At 42.4% G+C, this 12,355-nt stretch overlaps 1 protein-coding gene across 3 annotated transcripts in view; it reads left to right on the top strand.

The window, feature by feature from the left end:
• ITPRID1 (ITPR interacting domain containing 1) overlaps positions 1-1,881 on the top strand; it is a 607,194-nt gene extending 605,313 nt beyond the window's left edge. For all 3 annotated transcript variants that reach the window (XM_085607528.1, XM_085607527.1, XM_085607529.1), the window contains one exon: positions 1,096-1,881. In XM_085607528.1, the coding sequence (XP_085463654.1) occupies positions 1,096-1,143 (48 nt within the window). In that variant the 3' untranslated portion in view covers positions 1,144-1,881. The remainder of the gene's footprint in view (positions 1-1,095) is intronic.
• The last annotated feature ends 10,474 nt before the right edge of the window (positions 1,882-12,355 follow it).

The following is a 12,355-nucleotide window of genomic DNA, read 5'->3' as shown; positions in this document are numbered from 1 at the left end:
GTTCTGTAAGACCTCCCTTGTCCGGTCCTGTTGAATTCTCCTCCTGAAATGGAGACCAAAAACGTAGGGATCGTGCTAAACTATTGTTATTTATTGAATCAATGTCTTTTTTCACACATTGCTCTACGTCTGCAGCCCCTCTTCTGTATTATTACTAAATCTTCCCTTTGTCTAGGTCTCTACCTGTTCCTCACCTCTCACCTAGGAAATGGTGTCTGGTGGCCCTCAGAGAGGTCAGCTGCTTACAAGGTTCTTATTCTTTGCTTTTACATGACATATTGTAGGTTCTTTCATGGGGTATAAATGTAGACAGTTGCCTGTGCAATATAAATCCAGCACCTCTGTCAAAGGATGTCCCCCAATCAGAAAGTGTGCCAGGTCAGGCCCATCAAGCTTCCCTGATTTCCCTGTTCAAGTTTCCATGTGCACGTTCACCTCAGCAGCCCCTCCTTGGGTATGTGTATTTGATCGTGGCCTGCTCCAAAGCCCACACTGAGAGCTTTTTCCACAGGTTCCGCACTATTATATATTTCAGCTTGGCAGCCATATCACACTGTTATATTTGGCAGCATAGCAGCCATATCAAGAACCACACCTGCACTTGTGCACAGGCCCAGAACACAGACAGGCACCCATTTTTCAAGAATCTGTCCTGTCAACAGTGCATACGCTATTTTAGTAAGTCCACGAGTGTAAACATGCATGTGATAAGTCACAATTACTACATTAGTGCATTTCCTTTGGACAGACTGATTTCTTTAAAAAAGGGCATGTAGTTCCAACCTGCACCCGATGCATACAAAGGGGGACAATGTGTTCATGATAAGGGATCTGTGCCCCTCATTGTAAGTATGTTTACCCACAGCTTCTCTCCTGACTCTGAGGTGGAAAGCCTTCACAACATGAACACAGTTGGTGGTTTAAATGATTATGAAAATGTATTGCACATTATGATTATGAAAATGTATTGCACATTATTGAAAAGCAGATGCTGTGCTGCATTGATGTCCTTGTTATATCGACATCGCTCTTTGTTCCCTGCATCATTTGTTCTTTTACTTCACTGAGTGTTTTATTCCATTTCCTTTCTCCTAGCTGAGGAAATCCTTCAAGAATTCTTTCGGAAGTGAAAATGCAGACTGAAAATCTGTCAGCTGTGTAAAGGAATATACTCCGAGAGCGGCCTTCTTACTGTTGAATTGCTACATACAGCGTTGTGTTGCCTGCAGACATTTTGAGGAGAACTTTGCCAAGTAGAGTTGGCATATTGTGGTGCCACTTACGAGTTCCTGGAAGCAGGAAGCTTGCAGAAGAGTGTCACGGTTCTGGCGCAGCGCCGGAGACACAGGATTCAAGCTCAGATGGTGTTTTCGTTTTTTTTTTTACATCACGAGAATAAACTTGAGAGTTGTACAGTAATAATGGAATAATCCTGCTGCTAGAGATAAGTTGTATGGTAGTGATAAAAGCCAGTGCAATGCCTGGACTTCTTAGCATCATTGCATCGTGCCACTTAACTGCCCCACGCTGGGAACCATTCTGGGATTCACGCCATATTTTATCAGCACTGTTTTTGCACATCATGTAATAGAAAGTTTGAATCCTATTTTGCTAGTAAACACTGGCCTTTTTGTTTATAAACACTGTAAAAGTACTACTAATTGTCTATTCTATTTAAATAAGTGTAAATTGTCAAATCGTTAAATTATAAGATTTATATTTTCAGTCATAAAGTGACATAACTGACAGAGTATTTAAAATATTAAACTTTTGAATAAAATGTTGGGCTTGGGTGGTTGCACTAAGATGTGGAGTCACATGTTCATGTATTCAATCTGATGTTTTGCAAATGGAGATATGTAAACATCTTTTTTCACCAGTTATTATTATACTACTTTTTACTTTCTAGGACATCATGGGGTGCACAACTGTTTGAAATGTGAAACTGCAGATGTAAGGCACACTTAGCAGATGAAAGAAGTTTTGGATTGTCTCGCCGAAATAACTTGTTAAAAGAAACAGTCACAAAGGGCCAGATGTACGACTGTTTTCGCAGTTGCAAACGGAGAATCAGGCCATTTGTGACTTCTAAAACGGCTTCTGGCATGTACTATTTTGCGAGCCGGTAACCTATTACGGACTTGCAAAATAAGGTTTGCGAATCACTATTAGGAAGGGGCGTGCCAAGGGTGTCCCTTTCTAATAGTGAATCAGAGGGACATGTATGAATGTTTTGCGACCAGAATGTGGTCGCAAAACATTCATACTTTACTGACTTCGTGAAGGAGGCAGTAACCCATTCCCAAACTGGAAGGGGTCCCCAAGAAACTTCTTCCCCTATGTGAATGTGGGTGCCATGAAAAGGAAACTTTTAATTTTTCTTTTTTAAATGCATCCGTTTTCCGCGAAGGAAAACAGGTTGCATTTTTTTAAAAATGGCTTTGATTAAAAATCAATCCCAGACACGATGGTCTGCTGAACCCAACAGGCCACCATCCCTGTGAGTGCAGGCCATTCCCAATGGGTAACAAATTGCGACCTGCCTCATGAATATTGATGAGGCAGGTCATTTGCGACCCCATTTGGAATCACTGAATGTGTCTGTGACACATTTGTACATTTCATTTGCGAGTCTCTAATTGTGAGTCGCAAAAAATCTCAATTAGCGATTGGCCGCACATCTGACCCTAAGATCCTTTTTCAGCATTTGGCGTTGCAAATCTGCTCAAAGGTGCCAGGTGTACCGTCTGTCATATTTACAGTGCACCTGTGATAAATGCACTCTGTCATGCATCCTAAACTCTACATAAGGACATACGTCCTGATTCCTGCATTGTCCATCTTTCTTCTTGTAGATGAATGTTTACTGCAATAACTTCAGAGTAATGTATTTTTTTTACTAATATTCAATGTTTTGTTTGTTGACTGTAGGTCCCCTGTTAGGTTGTTAGGTACAATGTTATTTACACACATTATAAACAATTTCACATTGTTTCAGTATAGTTCTGAGCGACCCTCTAACATGGTTCAGTCAAGTTGTGTATGTGGCTACGGTGGCAAGCTGTAGGCTATGCGTTCTTAGCATTGGTAGCATCATGTGAAGATCTTTACTTCTGACTTGGTGTCTGAATTTGTTTCCAACTTAAACTAATCTAAAACAACAATCATGTTTATGCTGGTTCATGTTGAATTATGTTTGTAACCGAAATAGTTTGTTATTGATCTGTGACATATTTTGAGTGTTCTATTGAGCATGCTTAACACAAGAAAGGTAGAAACAATTATCGGTTATCTTTCTAGGGAAGTCTAGCAACAAAAACAAGGTGTGATATAGTAGTAATTATGGAAAAAGTAAATAGGAGCTAATTTGTCTCAGTCGATTGATATATTGGCGAGGAAAGAGGAGTTGGCCTAACGGCTAGGGCGCTCAACCTCGAACCTGGGGAACTGGGTTCGAGTCTCTGTAATGACACTGAACATCCTGTGATTCTGGGCAAATCACTTAATCTCCCCGTGCCTAACAAAAAATGAATGTGTGTCCTCAGGTAACTTACCTGGTGCTATGTAAAGCGCTCTGATACCTGATTAGATTCGGGACAAATTTGCGCTATATAAAACTATGCAAAAAAAAAAATATATATTAAAAGACAAAGTAAATGGAAGAGAAAACCTCTTGAGTGAATGAATGAACATATGAATAGTTCAACTTGCGGTTAGGTCGTTCATGGTCCACGGTGGCTAAATGGTAAGAAAACCTTAGGAGAGAATTCAAAAGAGTGATATTTGAGCGTGCTCTTGGCAGAGTGGAGTTTGTTGCACTCATATGGAAGAGCTTGTAAAGGGCAGCTTGTAAAGCCCTGCAGCACAGTTGAAAAGTATATTTTTAAAGGCAACCTGGCCTCTCTGGTCCCCTGACGTGAAAGCATTATTGGCAAATATATTATGTATGACGAAAGGCATCAAGCACACAAGCTGAAAGGTTGGAAAGCAGACTTTTTATTAAAGCTTGAACTCAGTGACCATAATGTGTCCGAAAAGAGATAAGCACATGACTGAAAGAAAACTTATCAGCATATACAGTCAATGATTTTTAGACTCGTGTGGGGAATTTAGATTTCCCAAACTATGGATCAACATAACATAGATTTATAGAACGCCGCAAGAGATAGTTCAACATGGTGTCACCTAAGGAAGCAAAATTGTGGTTACAATAAAGGGAATAGTAAATCTCTTGCCTGTCACCAAGACTCTGATATTTACAGTTAGGCTGCAATCAGAGACTTCCTAAGACACTATGGGGCCTATTCATAAAGGCAATTTGGAGTACGTATAGCAGTACTCCTGTAGTATTCTTTTATGTTCTTCTACTTGCATTTGTGAATTGGCTCATAAATGCCTAAAATGGGGATATTTGGAGACTATTCCTATACAATTAGTACAAGTGGAAAAGACAAAGTCATCTTCGAACTTTCATTAATAGGGAACTGGACATTTTGGGTCAATCCCAAAGCCATGTATGAATGCATAGACGAGTACTCTTGTAGTAGAACTTCTTGAATTTATAAATGCTTTTGTGAATCAGACCACTTAATACTGAGGTGCACCCTGCATATTACATCGAGGCTGTTTTGAGGACATATTTGCTTTGCTTTCATGATGCAAATACTGTTTCCAAACAAGTGTGAATTTTTACTTTCCCCAAGACAAAATGGTCAGCATAGTTTAAACAAATAACTACTAGCAATTTCCTTTCAATGAAGCCCCTGAGAAAGTTGTTAGAAAACATGACTAAGGAAGAAAAACAGTTTCTTTTATCTTAAGATCTTAAAACAGCCAGAGTGATTGTACAATAATGATGCTGGATACATGATAACATTATTGGCGATCTCGTAAGAGTTAGGGAAAAATAAAGAATGAACCAAGAAAGTGTTGTGTTTTTGCGAAGATGGTTTATTTAAGTAGAATCCCCATGTTGAATGGGACATCGAGGGCAAGAGGCAAGTAGAGCTGATTCCGAATAGAGGCTGTCTATCTTCATAGCCACCTTGAGTGGTCAAGAGCCCTGTTCAGTTGAGCAATTTAGTCATCTGGTCGTTTGTGTGGAGGTGCTGGAAGATTGTAAGAAGTGTGAGATTGTCATGATGAAGGAACTGGAGAGGAAGCATAGGCATAAATGAACGTATGGTGAGCCACAAGTCAAATGTGAACACAATAGCATATCATTATAGCACCAGCAAGTATTTAGAGGTAATTCAGAAGCTATCAGAAGTTATCATTTATCATTTTCAGTGCACAGATACAAATGAATAGATATCTAGCATTGTGATCTTTGACGTTAGAGGTACAGGTTCAATGGAGAGTTATGTAGACTGGTGGTGTTAGTAAAACAATTTTGGCTCCATTCATGACAGACAGCAAAATTTGATTTGGGTGTGAACCCGTTTTTGTGCCTGAAACAACCTGGTAATTCGTATACAAATCATGCGTGTTTGCTCCCGCTCTCAGCACAAGGTGAAACATGCTGCAAATCACTGGAGCAATTAACGCACAGGCGCTGTCTGTGCTCGATGGAATGAGGATTAATATGCACTAATGTACTATTAGTGCATTATTCCCCATTCCAAGGTCATAAAGTCATAATGGTTGAAAATAGTGCATCCACTAAATTATCAACCCATATAGTTGCAAATCAGCAGCTGAGCAATTTGCACCAGATTAAGACCAGTCATGATTGGATCTAAAGTGTACTTTCTCTACCAACTTTTAGTCAGAGATCTGGCAACATACCAATTATGGTAAACTCAAACTTTTGTCTAAATTTACTATTGTATTTGGTATTCTCAAACTACGAGTATGATTTTATTAATAGTAGTTCTACAACCGTTAAGACTTTGCAGTCGGAGCACAGACCTCCACAGTCCACACATAGGACAGGTCTATCTTTTTATGTGCAGAGTGTCCACCACGATTATTGCAGAGTCTCCGCAGTTGTAAATTTACTATTAGTAACATTAAACTCGTAGTTTGTGGATAACAAAAATATAGCAAACTTACATACAATATAGTTGCCATAATTAGCTGCAACTGGAATTTGAACACTTCAAACGTTAGTGCAGAATCAATTATGTTGATGTTGTATAGACTGATTGAAGAACTAGGGAACCTGAAGGCAGAAGAGAAGTTGCATTATGTGATGTAATAAACAAGAATGAAATGTGTATTCTACTGTTTGAATATTTGTTCCCACTTCATCGAAATAAAATACACGTTGTTTTTCTGCATTTATTATACATGTGTGGAGGAAAGTAGTCATGAATGTGTGCACTTGAAATAAAAAACTGAAAATGTCCGAACCAGCACAGTAAAATGCCACAACAGTTCAATGTAATAAATATGAAGTATTATTTAATTGACATTCTTTTTGTCCACTAAGTAGACACTGTGTCAAGAAAGCTCTGATTTAAAGTTTGGTGGACAGGCTACTCCATCAATTACTGGTGAACTAGCAATGATGTCTAAATAGGGCGGCCCTCTGTCCATCAGGGTGGCAGAGTCTAACAAATGGAGATACTGGTTGAGGGGGTGAAACCCTACTCAAATAGCAACCACAATCATTGTCAGGGTGTAGTCACAAGCAAACCCCAAATTAACCATGTGTAACACTCTGGTAGCTTGGCATGAAAGCAGTTAGGCTTAACTTAGAGGCCATGTATAAAGTATTTAGGCAGCACTTCACGAGAAAATTTCCACACCAATTCAGAAGGAGAGGAGTTGGTCTAACAGCTAGGGCGGTCGACCTAGAATCTGGGGAACTGGGGTCGAGTCTCGACAATGACGCTGAACATCCTGTGATTCTGGGCAAATCACTTAACCTCACCGTGCCTACCAAAAAAATGAATGTGTCCTCATGTAATGCAACTAGTGCTATGTAAAGGGCTCTGATAACCAATTCGGGTCAAGAAGAATAGTGCAAACGTTAATAAATAATTTAACACCAAAACAACAAAAATCCAATGTGTAGAACCAGAGATATGCAATTTTGAAGATTTAAGTGAAAATGGCACCAGGAAGCACAAAGCGCCAGCTGTGGATATCTGGTCATGCAAAACCGGGTCAAAGTTGCAAGTTAAGGCTGACCACGATGGAGAGCAGGCCAGCTACAGGGGTCTTGTTCGGCCAGCTGAGCAAGAGAACCTTAAATCTTGATTGCGAAGCAATGCGATGTCCCACTTTGAACATGCATCCCCCAGTGCTGGATGGTAGGATTTGGGAGGCTGCGATGCGAGGTCCTGTGTCATAATCAAGAATGCCATTGATGATGGGCTTGTGATGCAAAGTCCTGCGCAAAAGATGAGTCACACACCAGCTGGTTCCAAAGAAGCTGCGGGGCTTGTAATGCAGATTCTTGCATTGTCGTTGAGGATGGCATTGTTGAGGGGCTTGCAATGCAAACGCCTATGCTGAGGATGCGTCAGGCCACAGCAGAGTGGCAGTGCTTCTTGCACCAATGCAGCACAGCAGGCCTTCTTCTGTATCTTCCACAGGGCCAGATGTGTACTGAAGAGTTGACGTCTGAGGTCCAGTTTACATACCTGGTACCCACTTTGAAGTAGGAGAAGTTTCTAGCAGTTTCCTCTCCTCCCTCGGCCTTCCCCCCAAGGTGTCAGACATCCCCTTGCTCCCTGCCGCAGCCCTCAGCTTGTCTGGGAACACAAAAGGCTAGTAGCAAGCCCTTTGTGAGAGTGCCCTTGCAGAGCCTTTGTGTTGTGCAAGTGTGCTAGGTGACAGCTCCTCCCCCTCATTAAGCCAGAGTCGCCCATCCTGCCAAAATCTAGCTTTCCTTTGTCTCACTGTGTTGGAGCAATAAACAAAGACCAACTGTCAGCTACATCTAGCCATGTGGCACAGAAAAAGGCTACAGGCACCAAATGGTTGGGGCAAGAAAATGGCAACTTTCTAAAAGTGGCATTTTCATAATTGTAACTTAAATCCAACCTTATTATTAATGATGGCTTTTATTTATATTTCTTTAGACACCAAACACAATCTACCGGCTCCCAATTGAAAGTTATTCACTTATTAAATGTAATAGGTAACACAAGGTTATCCTATGGGAAAGGTAGGACTTGCATTAGTGAAAATAGTGAAAAATTATATTAAGTGATTTTCATTACTAGGATATGCAAAACTAAAAAGTGCATATCTGATTTTTGAAATACACTGCACCCTGCCCTTCGGGCTGTTCAAGGCCTGCCCTAGGGGCTACTTATATGCATTAAAAAATAAGGTTTAGACCCGGTAAAAGTTTTTTTTTTTTGCTAGCTTTGATATGGCAATTTAAAACTGCACACACAAGATGCAATGGAAGGCCTGAGACATGTTTAATGACCTACTTAAGTGGGTGGCACAATAGGTGCTACAGCTCCACCAGTAGTGTTTAATTTACAGGATCTGGATACATGTAGTATCACTTTACTAGGGTCTTACAATTAAAATAAATATGTAAATTGGGTGTATGCCCATTGTACTATGTTTAAAGGAGAGGGCACAAGCACTGTCATACTGCTTAGCAGTTGTAAGGTGCACAGAGTCCTAAGCCCAACCTAAGGCAGACAGGTCTAATATAGACGGAATGTCCTGTGCCTTCCTCACAGTCAGGTAAAGCCACCAAATGTTAAATCTGTCTATATTAGATGGAGGATCACTTCAAGCACGACTATGAATATGGTGTTTTATATATAAATATATATATATATCCTCAACACACCTGCTTCCGTATACAAAACAAGCACCAGAACGCTCGGGTTCACTGTTCAAGATGGCTTAATTGTGGCTCACACCAGATCAGGTAACGCATTTCGACCGCAGCAGCGGTCTTTGTCAAACCGTCTACCGTTGCCTTTATTGAATTATTTATACATGTTCCTGGCGTTCATAGACTTAAAGTAACAGTGCAATTCTCGCTGTTAAAGTGATACATGCAAATCATCCACTCAAGTGCTACAATTTTGGAAAGGTAAAGTTTCAAGTGCCTTAATCTACAATATTTAATTGACCTAGCGTAGCACACTGCATATTGATGACAATTCTTGTATATGCATTTGTAAACATGCACATGCATCCGGCCAGTCTACACCGAATGATGGTACACTCTGAATCAATGGCAAGTGCCCTTTTACCCTTTCCCTGTTTAATCCATCCCTGAATGCATAAAAAAATCATAATATCAACATCATCATTGTTATTACGAACTGCGCAAAATTTTGCTGGGTTAAATAAAACAACATTGCTGATAAAGTGCATGTGCAATATAAACTGTGCAAAAACATCAGGAATTTAAAATCATTCATATAAGTTACAGAATAGATCTGGAGAGGAATTTTTTTTTTTAAATGCGGTTACTGGAAACATACCTCCTTAATATACTGTATTGGTACAAGAGAGTAACCTGGCTAGATTAGTTCATAAATGAACATGCATGTCCTCCTCAGTTTTGAGACCTTTTGGAAACTTTAAATTAAATCGAATGATGTACCTTGATTCCAGCTGTCTCAGGTACCTTTCTCTTTTGCCACCTCCTATTCTTACTGGCACCTTATCCAGCAAGAAATACTCCAAATCTTTGATGTTGCTATCATGGATCTATTCAAAATGTCTTGCTACTGGGTATGTCTGATCTTTATTTTTGATGGCTCTAATATGTTGCAACACATGCTGATGTGCACGTAGAATGGTGCTACCAATATAAAGCTTCTGACAGCTGCACCTCAACACATATACACCAAATTCACTCCTGCACGTGAGAGGCTTCATAGTCTGAAATTTTCTATCTACAAAAGGCAAAGGCACGTCTGTAGTCTTGATTCCATAAATACAAGCTTTGCATTTATGGCACCGACTGAAGCCTCTACACCCACTCAACCATGTCTCTTGTTGTCTTTTCCCTGGGTTGTTGACTACTAGCTCTTGTCTCATTGATCTGGCTTTGTGGTACGTGATGAGAGGTTTTTTATGTGCTCTAGATCCCAATGTGGAATCACTGTATAGTAGGTGCCAATGTTGCTGAAAAATGGCTCAAATTCTCTGATGTTGCATATTATAACTGGTAATGAAGCAGAATTTCTGTTCGGTTTTATTTGGAGAACAGGTTTTTGTTTCCTCTGTAAAAATCTATTTTTTCCCTAGGTTTTAAGTTTGCTTTGCATTTTGCTTCCTCTAAGATGGCTTTGTTGTAGCCTCTTGCTTCAAACCTCTCTATTGAGGTCAAGGTGAGCTTTCTGGAGCTGATCGGAACTGCTACAGTTCCTTCACATGCGCAAATTGTCTGCGTAGGAAATACTGTTTTCTAGCTTGGTGGGATAGAAACTCTGAACATTCAGCACAGTATTTCCTCCTGTGATCTTTCTGAAAGTTTTTGTTTGTTTTTTACCATCTGACACATAGGGCCATATTCTCGAGGAGCTTTCGCCGAGTTATAGGCACCTTAACGCTGCTAAGTTTGCGAAAAACTTACTACCCAATTCACAAGCTGATGCAAACAGCCTATATCACCAGTTTTCCAGCGATAGCCGCCACAGAAAACATCGTTAAGGATGACCCCCGCAACTATCGCTAATGAGATGCAGAGTAGGCGTTCCAGAGCAAAAAGCCGCGACAACACCTCTTCGCAACATTCTCAACGACCAGTCTGATCTGCGATAAGATCACAAAACATGCAATAAGGTGCGTTAGACCCAGGAAACTAACACCTGCTCCGACCTGGTGCAAAGTCTGATTACAACCTGCACCACAAAAGAGAGCCCAGCCCAGAGCAACAGGTACCATGGAGCCACTGAACATGCATCCCAGAGCCCCAAGAGGGCAACAACATCCACCGCCATCACCCCCACGACCCCACCTGCCCACCCTGGACCCCACTCCGGGCACCCCCCACCCACCCCTGGACAAAGATCAACCACATGGAATCATATACCAAATAACCCGCATGATGTCGCACAATCACATCTGGTGACATGCATGTGTCGTCACAAAAATGAGCATAACACATTCACCTTCGAAGCAACAAATGAAAATGTATTAAAACAAACACAGAACAGAAATGAAGACACATGTCGGCTCCCCTCGGGACAATCCGTAGGTCACAGCCTGCAAGACAAAAATCATGATGAGAAGGTGTGTCTTGCGCACATCAAAGGACAAAGAGAGAGCGAAGGAGAGAGAGAGCGAAAGAGAGGGAGTGAGAGAAAGATGGACAGAGAGGGGGGGCGAGAGAAAGACGGACAGAGAGGGGGAGCGAGAGAGAGATGAACAGAGTGGGGGAGCGAGAGAAAGAAGGACAGAGAGGGGGAGAGAGAGATAGATGGACAGAGAGGGATATACGAACAAATAGGGGGAGAGAGAGAGATACAGAAAAGAAGAGAGGGACAGGGAGAGAGAGTGCCGACACTGAGCACCCAGGCCACACTGCCCACCTGCTGCCGCTGGTGTGTCTCCAAGCAAGTGCCGGTATGTAGTGCAGTTCACCAGGTCCCACATCTGAGACAGATGCGCCATCTGAAATAGAGTCCAGATACCTGAATGGCAAAGTACATACAATTGCACAAGACATCATCACCTGACAGGCCCCAGCGCACCCAGGCAGCTGCACCCCAGCCCCTCCCGCCACCCAGCAGTGCATGCCGGCTCCTGCGCACACAGGCAGCTGCACCCTTGCCCCTCCCACTGCCCTGTGGTGCATGCCCGCCCCTGCACACCCAAGCAGCTGCACCCAAGCCCCTCCCACCACCCAGTGGTGCATGCCCACCCCTGCACACGAAGGCCTTACTGCTCAACTTCCACCACTGGCATGGAGAAAAGAGGGCCCACCACGGGCTGCTGCAAGCCACAAGCCCGTGGCATGCAGACATGGCACCCTCCACATCCTGCAGCCCCACTCTGTAGGCCCCCAGGTCTCACATTTGGTGCTGGGTCTTGATTATTCCACGGCAGAAGACCTACCAGTGCACCCAGCCTCATCACAGGCTGCACAACAGTTCAGCCTCATAGGTGCCACTAACTCTTTGATCCAGGAGGTGACACCATGTGGCGGTAGGCCCACACTGCCCGCTGGCTCAGGCCTACACTGTGGTCCAGCAGGGCACACAAAACCTGATCTGTCAGGACCGCCGGTACAGGGCATCATTGCAGGCTGCACACCCGCTCGGCAATTAAGGTGCCTTACCAAAAGTTACCGCCCCGTGGCAGTGTGCCTGTGCCGGCCACAGTGTATCTGGTGCCACCAAGTCTGTGCCCCCACAGTCATGGACCCTCTATGATTGGGTATCTTGGTGGGGACGCCATCATGTCCCCTCTGGGC

This window comes from Triturus cristatus, chromosome 5_2 (assembly GCF_964204655.1).
Source record: "Triturus cristatus chromosome 5_2, aTriCri1.1, whole genome shotgun sequence".
Taxonomy (NCBI): domain Eukaryota; kingdom Metazoa; phylum Chordata; class Amphibia; order Caudata; family Salamandridae; genus Triturus; species Triturus cristatus.
The sequence above is the reverse complement of the archived record's forward strand: the minus strand, read 5'-3'. Positions and strand labels throughout refer to the sequence as shown.